At 42.4% G+C, this 21,271-nt stretch overlaps 1 protein-coding gene across 1 annotated transcript in view; it reads left to right on the top strand.

Annotated features, from left to right (window-relative positions):
- The window catches only part of TDRD9 (tudor domain containing 9), a 2,841,455-nt gene that overhangs the window by 1,134,648 nt on the left and 1,685,536 nt on the right, over positions 1-21,271 (top strand). The window contains exons 23-24 of the mRNA XM_044074496.1: positions 6,541-6,641; positions 6,742-6,915. Of these exons, the coding sequence (XP_043930431.1) occupies positions 6,541-6,641; positions 6,742-6,915 (275 nt within the window). The remainder of the gene's footprint in view (positions 1-6,540; positions 6,642-6,741; positions 6,916-21,271) is intronic.

Raw genomic sequence — 21,271 nt, 5'->3', positions numbered from 1 at the left:
CCGACAAGATCTTTGTTTCTCTTAGGAACTGGCCATATTGGGACAAGGATCTTGCTGTAGATGCCTTTGTGGTTGTGGCAGCTAGATAAAAGGGGCTTTTGGAAGAGAGCACCTTTGTCCATCCCCTTAGTGGAGTGTAGGTGTTAAATAAATTTCAAAAGCTGACTTGCTGTTCAGCGACATTTGCTGTACATGTGCTGAATTACTTAGCTCATTTGGCACGTTTCCATAGAGACTTAACAAAAGAGCTTTCCAAGTCCCTCTCAGGTGATCTGCCTGCCGATGTTCAGAAGACTGTAGAGTTACAGCTAACCACTCTCCAGTCGCTATCTAATGTGTCCCTGCACTTGTTTTCCAATGCAGCTGATGGCATCTCAAGAACTGCAGGCACCGGCATTGCCGTTTGTTGGTTCTCCTGTGTGTGTGTGTGTGTGTGTGTGTGTGTGTGTGTGTGTGTGTGTGTGTATGACATTGCATAGAACTTCAAAATGCCCTTTGTCAGTGCCGCTTTTGATTGATGCACTGTTGGACCAAAAGTCAAGAAACACCAGAAGTGAAGAGGTGGGCATAATACTGTGTGTTGTGGGCATTGGATTTTCTATTCCCCAAAGGACGTTTTCCTGGAATCAAAAGAGTTTAAAGAAGTTATGGTTCTGTAAGTCCCAGAGTTTTGCTTAGGACTCTTCTGGTAACAGACCCCCACCCCACCCCTGTGGCAGAGACCACCTTCAAAATCACAGGTTTGGAGGTCCTTTTACCAGTGCTCCTAATTGGTTGTTCTGGTAACATTTGCGGAGGTACACCTCAAGCCTGGTTAATAATCACCGAAGATTTGTGGGTGCAGAAGATTATTACCAGAAGCTATGTCATTCTCTTTGCTTCCTATCTGCCAATCAAAAAGAAATTGTGTGATGTTCCACCCAGTCAGAGGGAGGTTGCACCATCAGAGATTTCAAAGCTGCTTGAAAAAACGGATAATGTGGTCATGGTATGGTATATCAACAAGCAAGGGGTAACTTGCTTGTATCCATTATGTAAAGAAACCATGAGGGTTTGGCATTGGGCGATATTTTGCCACAAGAATGTGGCAGCACACATCCCGGGATAGATCAGTATTTTAGCAGACGTACTGAAAAGATCTATCACCCTGCCTCATGAGTGGTCCTTCAGATAGTCAGTGGTGTGCATGATTTTTCAGTCACTCTGGCCAGCGTAGCTTTGGCCCCTTTGGGTCCCCTCTTAACACCAAGTGCAGCAGCTACTTTGGCCTGATTCTCCAGCAGGGTCAGTCACCAGGGGATGCTCTGATTCACACTTGGCCACCAGGTGTCCTATATCCATTTCCACCTTTCCTGTCTTAACAAATTTTCTTTAGAATGCAATTTGGTGCAAGGCAGTAGTGATCCCCATTGCCCTCTTCAACACACTTGCACAGCACTAAGTCTGTTTCCTTACCTTGACATAACTCTTACCCTAATCCGTAAACACTCGCACATGCACTTGCGTTCCGCTCAAATGCACATGCACATAAGTACACACACATGCATACATGCACACACACAAACATATTGCATACACAACAGACAAAATTGCATGTGCACAATAGTGAATTTGTTCCCTACCCTAGCCCTTATGTTATATGCATATGCATAAAGTTCTCTAGTCTATTCTTGTGCATTCTGCCTTTTGCTGTTCCGAATTTTACATAGTTTATCATTGGTTATAGGTGTGTTGTTGGTTGATGTTGCTGGAATGGCAGAAGACAGTCCGCAGACAAGTTCACGGCATATTTCAAGATCGGAGTTTGAACAGTTACAAACGTCCATTCATAACCTGACTTTGCTTATACAGCAGTTGACTCAACAACCACAGAATACCGGTTTAAATTGTTTGCAAAATGTGGCAGGAGGTATGAGTTCACAAACGGAGCCTGTTACTATGTCATTTGAACCTGGACAAGAACATTTTCATGCTCAGATGGAATTAAGCCATAACGGAATTATTCTGCACTTGCGAGTATAACAAACCATTCTAAACTTGACCAGTGGCTTAATTGGCAAGTGTCTGCTGTATTAGGGGGTGTGGCACATCAAACTGTTATTGATAATAACATGGCCTCATAAATGTTCATCTCAGAGTGTGTTAAGTGTAGCATGTCCCAAAGGACCTGCAGTACTGGAAGTATCCTACTGGATTAATGGAAAATTCACTGCTCCATCAGGACCTTTTACAGATGTATGATAGGCATGGCTGTGAAATGATGGAATTATTGGTATAGTTTAATTCTAAAGAAATGGACGAGCTATATTTAAATATTAAAAAGCTGAATGATTCCATTGTACAAGATAACTGTTTTTTGTAGTTTAAAATCCAATATGAGAAAATATTCTCTGATATAGATCAAAGGAGTGAAGCCATTTGCCAAAGAAAGAACCGCAAATTCGAAAGGGACCATCTTGATTATGTTAATGGAAAAGGCATATCCTTGCCCCCTAGGGGCCAGCAGAGGACAGTGTTATTTTCTGAAACTGAAAACTTAGAACATAATCAAGGTAATGACCAGGCTAATTATAACCAACAGCCCCCTTTGGACCAAACTATAGTAAGACATTCCGAAAGGATACGGAACAAGAGGAGGAATTCCAACTACAGGCCTGTGAATTATTATTTTTCCATTCGCCAGGGGAGGACACCATCTCTTTCTATGGACAGGAATCAGCGGAACTTGTAGGTGAAATTTTTGCAAATAATCCTTTAAAGATGATTAAGAACTGTATTATGGGGGACTTCAGTGTCTATAACTATAGTAGCTATGACATAACTGAACTTCATACAGATTTGTTGAGTAAAGGATTGACATTTATACCTACAAGAAGAGCAGATGAATCTAAAATATTAATAGATCTTAAACTTTTTACAAGAAAATTGAATCTAGCAGTGTTGCTTAATAACACTTACTCTGCACAAAGTAATTTGAGAATCCCTAATACCTTTAACCCAGATTTACATCCGACGCTAAAACTTTTGAGGATGCTTAACTCGATTTAAGGTTTTTGCTGAGTTGACCTAATTGTACATATGCATCTAATTTGTCAAGAACACCGCTTCAGCTGATGGATGATATTAAAAAATCAGGCTATTTGCGTTTTATACAGCCTGATAAAGGAGGGGGCTTAATTATTATGAACCAGGTGGATTATAACCAGAGAATGTTCCAGCTATTATATGATGATTCTTATGTTGAGGCATCATTTAATGAAATCAATATTTCTTACAGTAGGATTGACTGTTTATATGATATGTTAACTCAAGGCCAGGTGTCGGCAGATGAATACAAGTTTGTGAGTAATAGTGCACCTAAAATTGGCCACTATTTTCAGTGTCCCTAAATTGCATAAGGACCTCAGTAACCCACCTTTTCGCCCCATTGTTGATGGAACTTCTTTTAAGACATATTTTTATTTTATTTTATTGCAAATATATTGTCCAACAACTTAAGAACTATTTGGTTCCATTGAAACATATTTGTCTTGACTCTTGGGACGTTTTGGTAAAATGTAATGAGCTGGGACATTTTGCTGCTGGAACTTTAATAATAATTGATGTGAAAAATGTATTTATTTGTTTTCCTCATGCAATTGGTTTAGAGCGGTTTATGGAATTTTTTGCTGACTTTGTACATGTTGCTCAGGATAAGATCAATACAATGTCTCATTTAATGGAAATGGTATTATGTAATAACTACTTGTATTATGATGGTCATTATTTTAAGCAAGTAACAGGTGTTGCCATAAGTTCACCTTGTGGCCCATTGTACGTTAATGTAGTTATGTTGGTATGGGAATTACGTTATTTATTTAACAGTGAGTTTAAGGATATTAGAATGTATGTTTGTTTTGGTTCGATTCTCGGCTGGGGTGCCTTCTGTGTGGAGTCTGCATGTCCTCCCTGTGGTCGCGTGGGTTTCCTCTGGGTGCTCCGGTTTCCTCACACATCCCAAAGACATGCTGTAGGTGGATTGGACACTCTAAATTGGCTATAGGTGTGAGTGTGTGCCTTCTGTGGAAGGTTGGGCGCCGGGCTGGCAATTCGACACCGTAAAACTCCACTGCCAATCATGAGCGGACAGGTGATCCTCTGTGGCGACCCCTAACTGGGAAAAAGCTGAAAGAAGAAGAATGTATGTTCGTTTTGTGGATGACCTGTTTATTGCATGGGGAGGTCCTGTAGATGAAATACCAGCCTTTTTGGAATTTATAAATACTACTACAGAGTTTTTAAAATTTACATATCAAATAGGTACAACTTCTGTAGCATGGATGTTATATTAATGAAATCAGATGCAGGTTTAAAAGCACAAATTTTCAGGAAGAAAACTTATTCAAATAAGTATTTGCATTATTCTAGTAATCACCCGTTTCATATGAAAATGGTTGTAATTAAGGGACAGATGGTAAGAGTGGCCAGAATGGTTACAGATATGGCAGCTTTTCTTGATGAATGTCATTTCATAGGGAATATGTTTAGTAATACAGGTTATCCTGGGACTATGGTGAATGATGTAAAATTTGAGATAATCAGGAAGAGACTTTCTGGTCAATATTTACCTTTACTGTCTCCAAATACTAATGGTATAGATGTAAATATTTTCAGGAAATAATGGTACAGAAATGTATTCTTTTTTAGTTTCATGTAAGGAAATTAATGGTATGGTACTAACAACAGAATCACACAATTTTATGATATCGCAGGCTAATATAACAGATGGAGTACAACAGGGAAATGTGTTTATTTCCACATTTAATGTGAGTAGTAAATGTGTTATGGATATTATCTATAAAAATTGGGCCTTTATAAGGACTGATAAAACATTATTGGAAAAAAATAGGAAATGCCCCTAAGTTTGTATTTAGGTGTGATAATAATCTTAATGACTGGCGTGATAGTTTGTCTTTAACAAAAACACAATCTGTGTGGAAGATGAGAAAATGTGGAATGTATACTCAATGTAGGTTTCTACTGGAGTGTGATCATTTTTATTTTGGCACCAAGTGTATTTGTGTTTCTGGCTGCTTTTTTTGCCATTCCCAAGATGTGGTTTATGCTGCTAAGTGTTCCTGTGCAGCATATTCCGTGGGAAAAACTGAGCAGAAGCTCAAACAGCGGGTTTATGAACATACATATGATATGCATGTATTAAAGGAAACGAGTGCTCTTGTGAAACACATTAAAGAATTTCCAAATCATGCATTTAAATTTCTTGTTTTAGAACAAGTATTGGCAAATCCTAGGGGGGACAATGGAATATTCTTCTTGAACAACATGAATTGTGGTGTATCTTGTTTTTAAATGCATTGGTGTTTCCTGGCTTAAATGAAGTATTTATTTCTAGTGTGTTGAAATTGCAAGTATTTGATAGATAATCATTTTTTATAAATATATTTTAGCATTATTACATCTTATATATGCTAAAAATAATTTTATTTATATTTTAAATTATTGCTGTAGTAAATATTGTTTTAAGGGTTCATTTGTTAATTGAAGGGTATTTAAGGGTGGTCATATGACTGTTTTTTGAATGTCTGAGGAAAGCTAGTATAACCGTTTGAAAGCGCTAATGTAATAAAGTTCTCTAGTCTATTCTTGCGTATTCTGCCTTTTGCTGGTCTGAATTTTATTTAACACTTATGTTAACTTTAACCCACAAACACTTCCTAACACACAAATGCCAAAGATTTTGGAACTGACACTTATAGCATTAAAATTGCAAACAATACACTCAATTACACACACTGTGTTCTGTTGATAAAATGATGCATCACGAGAGTAACAGTAATCCATATATGTTTGTATACATGCCCCTGTCTCCACTGGGCCCCCTGGCTGTGGATGGGGAAGACATTTGCTCTCCCTAAAGGATGAGAGCCAAACACACATTCCTTCCCTGGGCACAATGAGACCTCTGCTTCCCAATTGCTTCCTGACTGGGTGAGAATGTTGTTAGCCTTTTGCTGTCCTCGGAAGTTTCAAGAGTCTTGGGAGTGGGCACCATCTGCTGACTAGGCTGATACAAAACCTAACTGCTTGTAGTTGGTGGCTGTAAATCACATTCTACTGTTGTCTAAGACGGACTGTCTCCAAATTGCAGTTTGTGCTTTTCTGACTCAATGGCTGCTACCTCCAGTACATCAGCTTGGGGTCAGTGGTGCAACTAGTCACACCACATCCCTCTCCTCAGGATGGTGAGCTGGCAACAGCTGCTTATCCTCCCCTGAACCTGTTGAGATTCTTCCAGCTTCAAATTGGTCTGCATCATAATCTGAACTGGGCTTTTCCTGTATAACACAGAGCCACATTGAGCAACTGATATATTAAGAGTATAGGCATTGTTTTTGCTGTAGTTCTTTGAAGAGACCATTACTGTAGATCTGTATGTGGTTGTATGTTATTAATAGTAATATAAATCGGTAATGTTAAAAAAAATTGCATTTTTTTTTTTATATTTAAAGGCGGTTTTCTTTTCTGTTTTTTTTTTTTCAGCTTAAGAACATTCCTCCTTTTGGATTCCTGTATCACAAGCAGTTGCAGTCTCTCTTCAGACAGTGTGGGCAAGTCAGAGAAATTTCTTTTGATGGTGCAAGGTCTATATTTAGATGCTTTGTTTCTTTACTCTAATTTTTATAGATTCCTTTTGGTGGTGATACTCTATGTAACCATTTGTTTCTTTGTTCTGAAAATCAGAGCCTATGTAGAATTTTCCAGGAATCCAGTTGAGAGGTCAAAGATTTTACCTGCTGTGTATATGTCATTAAAACTGGCACAGTTGAAAGTTCCTTTTGAGATCAATGTCCATTCTGCAGAGGAAATAGAAGCAAAGACAGGAAGAGAAAAGGTAGCAGGATTAAGGAATACAAGGTATGTAATTAGTGGAATATTAACATAAAAGCTCATTGTAACTCACATTTATGTTTACTTGGTTTTTGGAGACCTTGCTAAAGCTTGAATATCTTTAGAGTGGAGCTGCAAATGTTTCCTTTCTGATAAGCACCTCGTGTAGAACCTCCCATGTTCTGTTAATAAGAAAGAGTACCATAGTATTTCCCCAATTTGTTTTCCAGTAACTTGCAAAAGTTGTAGTTTTTTGGGGGCACTCAGCTCAATTAATAATAGCTGTCAGGAAAATTGTTTACCAGTCTCTGTTGCTCACTGCTGGGCTTTGTTTACCTGTCATTTGAGATGCTTGTGGGCAATACATAGTGCAGAAATCTTGTACAGTGAAACATGTTAAACTTGAGGATTGTCGAGATACAGAAAAAATCAGTTTACTTTTCATTGAACATTTCTGAGATTTCCATTTTCAGGAGTGTATAGTTTTAGAATGTCATAACAGTAATTCATTTTAGGATTTAAAAGGCAGTTTTGTGACTGGAGCTGTCGTCCAAAAAGTAGGCCCAAAACATTTTTGGAAGTCCTTCTGACCTGCCAGGTATTTTATGTGGGCACAGACTCTAGGTTTTGACTTTAAAAATAAAAGCTGAAGGAAAAGGATCACCACTTGTTCTGGTTAATCCTCTTCTCATCCAGAACACTTGGATACATCCAAAACTAGGGCCACAGGATGAACAAATACATAAACGCAATCAGAGATGCAAGGAGAATGGGTGACCCCAGTGTGAGAGAGTAGCAGGTCATCTCCATTTCTTTGTTACAGAAAATAGGCCAATTTGCTAAAATCCAGCATTCATAAACCATTTAAAACAGTGTAAAACTTCAAAAGTCAGTACTTATTTTTTTATATTTTAATTATTTTAAAACTTCTACTGGACTTACTCACAGAAAGAACACAACTTTATTCATGTATAATAATTTCTTTCATCCACCATCTGGACTTTATTAGATCATCTTTTCAAAAACAGTTTTATCTGTGGAAAAATATACTTGTAGAAGCAAAGTCATAAATCAAAATTGAGAAACATCCATAAACACGAGTAAAGAATATGTAGTAACTCATGATCGGCTGAATGTACAGAATATTTAAAACTAAAATGCAACATAAAAAGAGCCTTTGGTACCACCCAGTAGGTTTAGTTTTCTCTCAAACCCTGGAAAAAAAAATGAACTTCATTACTGGAGCAGACTTTCATTGATAAGTAGTAGTATGTGCAGTATAGCAGGTCACTGGGTTAAACTGCAACTCCAAACCTTATGAACACAGAGATAAGCACTCAACTGAAACCAGAAAAAAAATAAATGTATATAATGTAAACAACCATGTATTCAAAAATGTAAATCAACTACTCCCCCAGCCAATAGGACAAATAAGTAGTGTCCTCAGAATCTAAAAGCAGAGTCCTGAAAAACAAATCAAAGAAGGAAATACCAAGACAAGCAATCTCCAACTCAGGGAACGCCATAAGTAAACAAAAAAGATAAAAATAAATATAAATAATAAAACTAAGACAAACTAAACCTGTCCCAGAATACTAGTCAAAATGCAAGTGAAAATGAAAACTCCAGCACCCAACCATAAAACTGGTGCAAAGTTACCCAAGATCAAATCAGAAACAAAGAACCATACATACCACAAAGAATAACCAGTAGCTAAAGTAGAAAAGTCAGATAAAAACTCTCTAGGGAGAAAATCAGAAACATCAAAGGACTGTACAATGGGTACAAACTGAAGATAAGCTGAAATAAAAAGTAATAAATTGAACTCAGCAAACATATCAAAAATTAAAGCCATTAATTAGAGAAGAAAAGAAAACAATGTAACAAAATACCCTCATTTAACTAAATTTGACACCAATGTATAATCGAAAAATAAGTGAAACTCCATTAACATTGAAAAGATACACTGACAAAAACCAAGGACAAAAGAATCAAAGAAAAGATGGGGGTGTGTGATGTTTGTGAGTGTATGTGCCCTTCAAGGCAGGTAAAATAAGTATAAAACAGTCTGCAATATTCAACTGGGCACAAACCCTAAATCACAAATAATTGAAAACAAAACCAGGGTTTATGAAAAAAATAGGATCATTAATACGGTAGGAAAAGCACCCCCCCCCCCATAAAAAATTGAGATTCCTAAAACATGTTGCAATAACAGAAATAATAAACATAAAAATGTAACAAATAAAAATGAAAAACAGTGACCGTAACAAAAAGCCGTAACAGTACATAAACAACAAAAATAAATATTAAAATAAATAGAACTCAGAAAACTAAATCCAGGTTATAGAAAAACAATGCAATAAACAGAAATAAAAATATAATAAAAGAAACAATGAAAATTAAAAATAAAATGAAAATTTGAACCAGCTCATGAGGCTGCCTTAGAGGTTCTTGACGTGGGAAACTGTCTTACTGATTGCACTGACCTCTGCAAGAAAAGTATCTTGGGTTGCGCAAGCTCTTATGGTGAGTCAACCCTATCTCATTTTCCACAGGACAGGGTTTCTTCAAGAACTAATCTTTTTATGCCTAAAGTGGTATCAGAATTTAGTTTAAGCCAAACTATCCATCTTCCTGTTTCCTTTCCTGAACAAAAAATGTGGGAGAAGGGATATTCCATACCTTGAATGCCCACAGACAATTCTGGTACTATCTTGACAGAAAATTTTCTTTCAGATATTCGGATCAATTAATTTCTTGTGAAGGTAAGAAGGGGTAACCCATGTCAAAAAAGACCATTTCCAAATGGTTGGTTTTGTTATTTTCACCACAACAAAAGAATTTCAGACAAGATCAAAGTTCACTCTACCAGGACCTTGGCTTCATCTGTGGCTTTTTGGAATGGTTTGTTTTCTAGAAGCATTGTAGAAGCAGCGACTTAGTCCTGTACACACACTTTTTCAAAGCACTAAAAGCTTGACTCCTTCTGTAGGCTTAGATGAGACTTTGCTCTGTTCATTCTCTAGGGGCTCCAACATCCTTCCATCTCACAAATGTAAGTTAGGGTAATCTACCCATATAGCTTAGGCTACCACAGCACTGATCAATTGTGATGAAGATTGTATGGTTGTTTACATAGACTTAATGTAACAGTAGATGTTACAATGGTCACTGCTTCAGAAGCTGCTCCCTCCCTCAATCCCCCTTCATTTTTTGAATATGTTGTTTTGCCAGGGTGTGGACAAATATATTTTTTTACCTCTAGCAATGTCCTTTCAGGGCTCAGCCTCCCACTCTCATTTGGCATAAAAACTCTGAAGGGCTTGGTGCCCAAACCTGTCTTTTTAGACAGCTCAGCTTGAGCTGCCCAATCAGTGGTTTGGTTGTGTGGGAAGTGCCCTGAAGTTTTGGAAGGTGGCTGGCTGCTGTATCCTTGGCAGGATACAACTCATATCGCTTGGGTTACAGCAGCAGTGGTAATCTAGACATCTACTTTTATAATAAGCTTACTTATACAACTGTACTTTATTGGAAGATGCTCCCAATTAAAGAAAACCAAAAGACTGACAGGAACTCAAAGATGCAGACAACACTGTGAAAATACAGGCTGAGACATCAGATAGCAGGTGATATTCTAGCAAGTAAGGAAAAATGTGGATAGACAGAAATGTTATTAAAAGTAGATCAGAAGTTTAAGATGAATGCAGCAGGAACAAGAAGGAGCAAAGTTAGTGAAAGATTGAACTTATGAATTATATAATCCATTGCAAAAAAGTCAAGAGTGGTAGGTGGTTGGAGTAAAGTTACTCGGGTACTGGGACACCAGATTTAAGGCTCTGTACGGATGTTAATTCTGAGCTTAGCTTCTCAAGAGTAGCCTAATGTTTCTTCATATCCCAGTAGTAGGCCTCTAAATTTATTCAGCTGAATGGAAAAGTGAGGGCAGAAGTGATGTGTAATTGCATTATTCCTTTGGTTTTAGACCCCCTGTGTTTAAGTTTATGCTCAGGAGGAGTCTTACATGATCTAATAGCAGGTTTTCACAAAACACATCTAATGCCTTTGTTGTCTTTCTAGTTGCAACAACAATTTGCTTTATTTGCAGATGGTATTGTGCATCAAGAAGATAAGTAGCAGGGTGTGCTGTGCTTAGAGTACATGAAATAACCCAGTCACTAGTTACATAACCATACACAATAATTCTGTTTAAACATACTGGTAAGCAAGTGTCCCAGGTTCTGTGTTATCAGTTTAACAAAACTGCTTTCACACCCTATTTAATTGCTTTTAATGTATTTTCCTGTGGAGTAGTTAGGCACACTTGATTTATTTCTAAAACGCATAGTGAATTTCTATCAGTTGTTGCATTTCCTCCTACAGTGACAAAGTAGTCATTGATGACCATAGCCATTTAATCTACTGACCTAATAAATATCCATGTAAGAGAGATTGGACCAGGCTGAACTTTCTTTGTGTGCGTGTGTGCACGTACTTAAACATCTTGTTACCTTGCTGCTAAGCAATCTGAATTCTTAGTTTCTTATTGTTTAGTATAGCTTTTTTTTATTTTTTATGTAATGGCATTTAATCACTTTTTGTTTATTGTGTGGTTTGTCTTCTAGACTTTAAATTACCCTCCTTATTTGAATTCAGGAGTTTATTTAACTTTTTTGTTTCATCATGGTGGACCATAGTTCTCAAGAGTGTTTTATTGCATTAGTTTATTCAAGATATGGTATAAACTTGTTTCTTAGCAAACTCTGAGATCTGAAGTTGTTTTCATTTGATCTTAATCTGTGGGACTTTGATCTGGCATGGATCTGACTCATCGTTATACTCCAGCATCGGATCCAAAATCCAAGCTGCACCCCTACCCATAATGCCCTACTCTCCCTCCTCCCCTTAGATCTCATTTGCTGCTCGTTTCAAACAGCATGGGTTGCAGTTGCTCCAAACTGCTCCAAGGTGTTTTCAGTAGTTGTAAGTTTTTTTTCCTTGAGTCTTATCTTCCTTTCCCTGCTTCTGCCTACACTTCTTTTCTTCTGCTTTTTCTGTCCCACGTTGAGCATTTCGGTTCAGTAAACAAAAGTCTCCCTGCTAATTCTCTATCCTCTTTTCTTTCTTTTCCCTTTTTTTAGAGAGAGAGAGAGAGTTTGTGTGTTTGTGTATTGTCTTGATCACATGGCCGAGACTTCAAAGCCCAGGGTTCAAGAAGTTTATGGAGTGTGAGCATAAGATTTCTCCATCATGATGCCCACACGCTGTGCATGGTGTGATTTGGGGGTTCCCCATTTAGATTCCACCTACTCGATTTGCTTGGCCTTCAACCCCCGTGCACTTATCGATAGGAGGAATAAGCTCATTCTGAGGGGTCTTCTTCCTCCACCTGCCGAGGCATCTTCTTCCACTGCTGCAATTTCTGGGACTCAAACTCCCGCCAGGAAGTCCAGGGACGGAGAGAGGGTGAGACACAAGGAGCAGGATCGGCTGAAGAGAGCTCCTGAATGGTCTTCCTCGGCAGAATCACCCGCCAAGTGTAGGCCCAAGTTAGCCCGGGGTTCTCCTTGGCTGCGGTCCACTCGCTTCTCACCAGAGCCGGAGAGTTCTTGGGCTGTAGGTCTCCTGCCTCTGCCCCCCCCCCCCGGTGTCATTTCTTGCTGGGGTAAGTGGTTTCCTGTCTGATCCACTCAGAGCCTGTCTGAAGCTGAGGTGGACAAGATGATGTTGAAGTTTCTTCAGGCCCAGATTCAGCTGAGAATCTTGCCTGCTCCATCCCCTTCTGGAGTCACGAGCATGCAGTCTGGTTTCTACCCGAAATGTCCTCTGTTCCGACCTTCGGTTTCGGAATCTGTGGTCCGAGGTTTCTGAGTGTTGAGGCATCAGTGCCTATGGTCCCTTGCACCTCAACGCCGACGGTTACCATGAACGGTTTGGCTCTGATGTCATTGGAGCGGACTGACTCTCAGAGCCATAAGATTGGCTCCAAGTGGCTGATACGAACTGCGAGGCTTTTGGAGTTGTCCCTTCCCCTCGGGGCTTTGCCACTAGGAAGTTCAGCTTCGACTCCCCCTTCGCCACCTGGGGCAGCTGCCCGGCAGGCTCCAACACTGATATTTTCAGCTTCGGCTGCACTACCTTCTGGGGTCCTCTCACCTTCGACATTCGAGGAGGTGGAGGGGGTCCTCTCAGTTCCTTCAAGAGTCTTGACACTTTTGTCCTCTGATTCCGCCCAGGCTCTTTTTGTTTCTGGCCGGAGTCTTCTGCCCTGCCCCCTCAGAGACAGCCTGTTGCCAGACCACCCCAGGAGGTTCCTCTTTAGGAATCCCCTAAAGCTTCTGAGTCCTCCCAGGAGTTTCCCCCTGAGGAGGCTCCTCAGAAGCATACATTCAAGAGGAGGCACTTAGACTCCCCACAGGAGTCCCTTACTGTTGATATAGACTTGGATGAAGGGAAGAGTTCCCCTCAATCACCCCCCTATGATGTATTATTTGGGGACAGCATGGAAATCCTACACCAGAGAAGCAGGTGGTCTACCATCAAGCCCAACCCTGTCAAGTCTGTATTCCTGGAGGTGTTTGGCACAGAACCTTCTACTTCTGGGGTGACACCCCCCCCCCCGCGGATCCCTTGATGGATCTGATTTCTAGTAGGGCATGGAAGGAACTGGACCTGGTGAAACCCATCCCTAAGTGCCCAGACAAGGTTCTCAGTGCTCCATTGGACAGGCCCCATTGGTCAAAGGGTTCCCTAGTCAATGCCATGGTGGTTGCGGCAGCCATCAAGAAGGAGCTGACCCAGGAGAGCTCCACGGTCCATCCTTCAGACAGGGAGTCTAGGGCGATGGACTGCTTTGGGAAGGGGGGTATGCTTCAGCCACCTTTGCTCTGCGTGTGCTGAATTATTTGGCCCATGTTATCAGACTGTAGAGGCACCTGGTTAAGGAGGTCGCTGAGTCTGCCCTGGGATCCATGTCTTCTCCTCCCACATGGCCACCATAACTGCTCTTTGTAATACATCCATGAAGTTGCTTTCTCATGTGACTTAGGGTGCCTGTAGGGCTGTGGTGACTGGCGTTGCCATTAGGCAGCATGCCTGTCTCTGGCTTTGTGCTTTTTTTGGAACCTTTCTAGGTTTCATTCACAAGTGCTCCCTCTGATGGTTCAACTTTGTTTGGCAAAGCTGTTCATGACACTCTGACCCAGAGCAAGATAGACTGGAAGACCTTGTCTGCCATCAGGATCTCTGTTTCTCTGCTCTGCAAAGATCCGTTTTGAGGAATCAGTGTGGGGTCAAGATTATGTGGTTTTGGAAGTCGCAGGGTTTTTCAAAGGATGTTAAGGGTCTGTCTTCCTGCAGGAGCAGAGGAGGAAATGACAAACGCCACCCTCATGGCAGAAGGGGTCCGAAGAAACAGGGGTCTCGAGATTCATTCTTGGACAGACCCTTTCAGCAATCCTGAGGGATTGCCCAACTGCTCTTCTCTGGAGGGAGCTGGGGGGGGGCATCTCTCTCCGCACCCAACAGCTTGGGAGTCCATCACGAATGATCGTTGGCTGCTGCAGATCATATCTAAAGGTTACTCCATCCCCTTTCTTCATCCCAACTGTCCAACAAAACACCTCCCAGATGCCCAGATGTTCCACCCAGTCAGTGGGAGGATGCAGCTGTAGAAATTGCCAGGCTGCTCGAAAAGCTAGTCATCCAGCCTGTCCTCTCAGACCAGTCCATATCAGGCATTTATTCCAGGCTCTTTTTGGTGTCAAAAACATTGGGCTTAAGACCCATCCTGGATCTCTCTACCCTGAACCTGTCCATTGCCAAGACAAAGTTTCAAATGGTCACCCTACAGTCCCTTCTGCCCTTTCTGCAGATGAATGACTGGATGTGCTCAGTGGACCTTCAGGATGCATACTGTCATATCAAGATTAGCAGATGCTCCAGGCAGTTATGCGGCTTCCAGCTGGGAGCCAGTCATTTTCAGTTCAGAGTACTCCCCTTTGGATTCACCACTGCCCCCCGGGGGTTTACCAAAGTGATGGCAGTAGTGGCGGCTCACCTGTGGCTGCAAGGGTTTCAGGTATTTCCCTACTTGGACGATTGGCTGCTTTCCACTCCCTCCAGGCGTCAACTGATTCAGGCCAGGGATAGTCTTCTCCATCTAGCCCCTTCCCTGGGCATCACGGTAAATCTTGCCAAGTTGAACCTGGTACCTGTTCAGGTTTTGGACTTCATAGGTGCTCTGTTGGATATGATACAAGGCAGGGTGTTTCTGCCTCAAGACAGGTTATTGTTGCTTCAGCATCATGTAAAGTCTTTTCTTAAGACCAGTCTTTCTCCTGCAAGTATGATTCTTCAGGCATTGGGGTCCATGGCAGCCATGATCACCCTTCTACCAACCGCATGCCTTCACATGCGGATTCTTCAGTGGACCTTAGTGGTTCAGTGGCCCCATCTCGACCTTCCACTTAAGTATCCGGTCCAGCTGTCCTGCGTTTGTCGGGACTCTCTTCAGTGGTGGCTTCAGTCCTTGGACCTTCTTCTGGGCAGTCCATTTGTTCTTCCTTCCCCCTCAGTCACGGTGACCACAGACGCCTCCCTGCTCAGGTGGGGGCATTGCATGGGATGGATGGTCCAAGGCACATGGTCTTTCCTGGAGACCAGTCTGCATATCAGTGTCCTGGAGATGAGGGCAGTGTTTTTGGCATTGCAAGTTCTCCACTCCTTTCTTCGTACCGGGACGATTGCCATCCAGACGGATAACATGTCAGTAGTCTAGTACATCAACAAACAGGAGGGAAGCAAATCTTATTCCCTTTGTCGCAAGGCCATGAGATTGTGGGAGTGGCCGATCTTTCCCAACTATTTTCTGTTGGCAATGCACATTCCGGGGAAGTCCAATATTCTAGCAGACAGGCTCGGCAGATGTATTCTGATGCTTTACGAGTGCTCTCTGAACCAGAAAGTAATGGACATGATCTTCCAAAAGTGGGGCCATCCGTGCTGCGATCGCTTCACCTCTACTTCCAACATGAAGTGCAGCGAGTATTTCGCTCTGATCTCTACTCTGGGGGTGTCACACACAGATGCTGTACTCCATGCTTGGCTCACCAGTCTCCTTTATGCTTATCGTTCTCTTCCTCTGATCCTCAAGTTTATTCATAAAGCATAATGGTTGGGGAGCTGTCATCCTCATTGCCCCATTCTGGCCTCGTCAAGTTTGGTTCCCCACTGTTGAGGTTGCATCTAGTGTGGTCTCCCTGGATCCGGTTACGGAACTGATCATGCACCCGTCAGGGGTTCCTCACCCAGATTTAGTCAGCCTGAAGCTCACTATTTGGCTGCTCCACTTTTCCTGATGGCCAGGACTCCTGGGTTATCTTCTCCTGTCAGAAAAATCTTGATTGCGGTTCATAATGCTTCTACCAGGAAGATCTATTCCAGTAAATTTTTCGATCTGAGCTACTCAGCATGATCTGGATCCTTTTACAGCTCCAGTCCCTGCTATTTTTGGATTTTTTATCCTATATTTTTAATAATGGGGCTAGTTTTTCTACTATTAAAGTTCAGTTGGCAACGATTTCTAATTTCCATTTGGGTGAGAATTCTGCTTCCTTGGCTTTGTCCAAGCTCTGCAAGGCCTTTTTGAAGAGTACCTTTCTTCTTTGGTCACCTATCAAGGACCCCATGGCTCCTTGAGATCTAACTTTGGATCTGATGATGTCAGTCTTCACAAAATCCTTGACTGTGGGTTTGGTTCTGATCCTGAGAACTGACTTGGTCATTTACTTCAGCTCGCACCTTCCAAACTCTCGAGCCAGGCTCTACCCGTAATGCTCCTCTAAATTATCTCAGATCTCATTTGCTGCTCCATGTATCAGACGTGTTCACCTTCTCTCGAGCCTTGGCGTTGGTTTAAAGTGAGTTTTTCTGTATATTTTTATTACTTTATAAGTTATATCTTTCTAGAGAGCTTTTTTCTTCTACATGCTCCTCTTTCTTATAGCGTGTGAGTGATCCCGCTTCCCTTTCCTGTACCTTTCGGTAGTTTTTCTCTTAACGTACCATTGTTGTACTTTCTTTACTTCTTTAGGTATTTTTTAGTTACCATTGTTTGTATCTGTTTAAAAAACAAAAAAAAGGTGTCATTTCTGTCTCCTCCGTTAACGTATGCGTGTTTAACCTTTCCTAGGTCAGGCCTATTTTTTTTTCCTCTTTTTCTCCATGGATGACAAACATTCAGAGGGCACCTCTGGCTTTAAGAGGTACCAAATGTGCAAAGGAAAGATGCCCAATTAAGATGGCATGTATATTGTGTGTACTGCTTGGGCACTGTCCACCTGCAGGAGGACTGCAGTATTTGTCATGCTTTCTCAGCCATGACTTTGAGCAGTGAAATAAGCTAATTTTGAAAGGCTTACTTAAGGGACAGTTTGAAGAGGCTATATATGGTCCAAGGACAGAAGCCAGTTTGTCATCTTCTTCTAAACCTAAGAAAAGCTTGCACTTGGTACCGATCAGTTCCTTGGAACTGCCTGCTAAATTACAAAAACAACCTTCGGTGCCGACAGTTTCCCAGGCACCAGCAGGCAAAGGTAATTTGGAACAGACAATTTCTTTGGCAGCTAAAGCTTCAGCACTTGAGGTTCTGGCAGAACCAAAACAACTTATATTCAAGACACTTCCAAGAACCACTTACTCAAAGTCAGTCGATCATATGCAGACTGACCACCAAGTCCATTTATAGAACCAAAACCTCCTAGGTGTCCTTTGGCATTGTCCGTTCAGTCTACTAAGAGCCTCTTGGAATAGGACATCATGAGGCTGGTGGACCAGCTTTTAATGGCGAGGGGATTACCTCCATCTTCTGTTCCCAGCCAACTCAGCACTGGGACCTGTCCCTCCTTGGCACCATCTAATCTTCCTCCTCCAAACTCCAGTTGAGTCTTTCGATCCCATGGCACTGACCTATCCGGCTGTCGGTTCCAGGGAGAGCCTCTTCTCTGGAACCGAGAATTGCTTTGAGTTCCTCTTGTTTATCAGAACAAGAGGTCTCCCGGGGGGCGAGGCTTTGTCACTGGTTCCGAGGGGAAGGTTAGACTTTTTTTTTTTTATCAGAGCCTTCCTTGCCCCTCGGTACTTCGGCGTTAGTGTGCTCAACCCAGGCTTCTGCTTTGGAGGACACCTCTTCGGTGGGGTGGGACCACAGTTCCAGGCTTCCATCCCTCTATGGGGGGGCGGGTGGCAGCATTCAGGATCATGGAGAAGGCCGTATCCATTTTGGACTCCTAGTCCTTGCCACCCATGTCGGGCCAGGCAACTGTATCCCCTCGACCAGAGCTGCCATCAGCCACATCCCTTGAGATGGGGGCTACAAAAGCCTCAGGAGAGACCCACCTTGGTGGTTTCATCTTCGATACTTCCTGGAACACCCCCCCCCCCCCAAGGAAGTACCTGCGAAGAAAAAGTGCAGGAGGAAGCACTTAGACTCCCCGGAGGAGTCCTTCATGGAATATACTGATTTTGATGAGGAGGAAGCTTCCCCCAGGTCACCCCCTGATGTTTCCTTCAGGGGCATTTTGGAAATCCTGAAACAGAAGGGTGGCTGGATGTCCCTCCAACTTTCCTCGGAGGAATCTGTATACCTGGAGGCTTTTTGTGCTTCTCTGCCTGCTGACAACCTAATTTAAGCTAATCGCACAGCGGGCCTGGAAGAGTCCTGATTCCATTGAGCCGATCCCCAAGAGGCCTGACTGCATCCTTTCTGCCCCCAAGGACGAACAGCACTGGCCTAAGGCATTCCCGTAGACGCCATGGTGGTAGCGGCAGCCACAAAGAAGGAACTTGCAGAGGATAGACCTACTATCCATCCTCCTAATAAGGAGCCCAGAACTATGGCTAGGTTAGAGAAGAGTGTTTACGCTTCATCGACCTTCACTCTGGGGTCTTTGAATTATATGGCACACTTTGCCAGGTTGCAGAGAGATCTGATTAAAGAACTGTCAGATACTCTCACAGGAGCAGTAACCGAAAGGGTATCGGACAAGGTTACTTCTCAGCTCGCCACCCTCTAATAAGTTTTCAACTCATCCATGAGGCTAATAGCCCTCACAGCTGAAGGGACGACAAGAGCAGTGGTTTCAGGCATTGCCATTAGGAGATGCGCCTGGATGCACTTGTGTGACTTTGTGGAACCATTTAAGTCTTCGTTCATCAACGCTCCATTTGACAGAACATTCCTGTTTGGACCCAAGATTGAAGACACACTGGCCAGATGTGACAAGGATGGGAAGACTCTTTCTGCCATGGGCATACGCTCCTTCACTCAACGGCCATATTCTAGGAGCCAGAGAAATGGGAGGCTATGGTTCAAAGAGTCTCAAAGGCCTTTTGAGGACTCGTGTGGCAATGACTTTCCCCGAGGCAGAGGGGGAAATAATAATGGAAGATGCCATCCTAGAGGCAGAGGTGGTCTGCAGAATCAGGGGTCCAAAGATTCCTTCTCTGTTGACGCCTATTAGCGCTCCTGAACTGAGGCCCAATTGCCTTCCTCTGGAGGCAGTTGGGGGATGCTTATCCCTGCAGCAGTCTGCCTGGCTTCAGATGACATCAGACAAATGGGTGCAAGGGATCATTTCCAGAGGCCATATCATTCCCCTTTCTTCAAATCCAAGACACATTATGGATCTCAGCCACTTCCACAAGGTGGTCCAACAGACCAAATTCCGGACAGTCTCGGTACAGTCAGTTCTTCCGTTCTTGGAAAATGATGATTGGATGTGCTCTGTAGATCTTCAGGACATGTAGGACCATATAGAAATGGACAAACGCTCCGATTGCTATGCTTCTGGCTGGGAGTCAGTCATTTTCAGTTCAGAGCATTGCCCTTTGGTCTCACCACAGCCCCCAGGGTGTTCACCAAATGCATGCCAGTGGTAGCAGCTCATCTCCGATTGCAAGAATATAGAGTATTCCCTCATCTCAGTGACTGACTCCTTACTACCAACACCAGGCGTTAACTCGAAAGGGCAAGGGATTACACCCTACATCTTTGTGCTTCATTAGGCATCAGATTAAATCTTAAAATGTCAAATCTACAACCCACGCAACATCTGGAATTTATCGGAGCTCTACTGAAACCTGTTACAGGATTACTTCACTCCCAGTTAGAGAGACTACAAAAGATCAGATCCCATATAAACCATGTAGTTCAAAACAAGACTGTTCCGGCCCGAATCAGATGCTAGGATCGATGGCAGCCTCTACAACTCTAGTTCCCTTGACCATTCTATAATGGCTTTTAGCCTAAAAATGGTTGTTGATGAATCAGCCGATGTTATACCGCATCTTGAACACCAATCGCTGCAAACCTGTCTTGGTGGCTCCATTCCAAAGAGATCATTTCCAGCCATCCATTCATCCTTCCACAGCCCTAAGCCATAGTGACCACAGACACTTCCCTGATAATGTGGTGGGGCATTATCTGGGAAGGATGTTCCAAGGCACTTGGTCCCAACTGGAGGCCAATTTGCACATCAGTGTTCTAGAAATGAGGGCAGTGCTTCTGGTGTTGCAAGCATTTCAAAATGCCCTCCCCCTGGGAACAGTGGCAATTCAGACAGACAAGTCGGTGGTCTGGTACAGGGGTGTAGCTAGGATTTTCAAATTTGTACTCACAGCTCTCAAACTGCTACCCCCCTCCCCAGCCAAGCTACGGCCATTCTCGTAATTCACGGTTCGCTCTTTTAGTGTCGATGAAGAGGCATTCACTGTAATGCCTCTTCAGTAATACAATATAAATTCACTCAAACTCGGTTCCTTGAATTGAAATTTAACCTGAAATGTCAGTTATTTGAAAAATGCAGCATGGTAGTTGGGGTAGAGAATTTATGCTTTTGTTTTCTGTAACTAAGGTACAGGTTTTGAGCTTGAGTAAATTACTAACCACCTGCTACCCCTAACTAGGATGTTTCATTCACATACACACCCCTACCTACCTCTTAGTGCAAGAAATATGGACAAAGCCTAAAATAAACAGGGACAGATATTAAATAATGCTCTCGTGAACTTAGAAAGTTGCTAGAATAACAGGATTTGTGCTAGTATGAGAAAGTTGCTAGAACAGGATTTGTGCTAGTATGAATTTTTCTAAAAGACAGGCACGAAGTCTGAGGTGAGGCTATGATTAAACATGACACTTAGGTGAGGTGCCAGTTAATTTTGTAGTTCATGTAGTACATAGCCTGGGATGTCATCTGGTCTAATGGATGCTGTATTCTTAGCTTTGGAGAGTGCGGTTTCTACCAGTGTGGCCGTGATTATCAGAATTTGGCAATCTTTTGGTACTGAGATGGCCCCTTTAGTGGGTGAGAGGGGGGTGATG

This window comes from Protopterus annectens, chromosome 6.part0 (genome assembly GCF_019279795.1).
Source record: "Protopterus annectens isolate FY-2018-M chromosome 6.part0, PAN1.0, whole genome shotgun sequence".
In the NCBI taxonomy this organism is placed as follows: Eukaryota; Metazoa; Chordata; order Ceratodontiformes; family Protopteridae; genus Protopterus; species Protopterus annectens.
The sequence above is the reverse complement of the archived record's forward strand: the minus strand, read 5'-3'. Positions and strand labels throughout refer to the sequence as shown.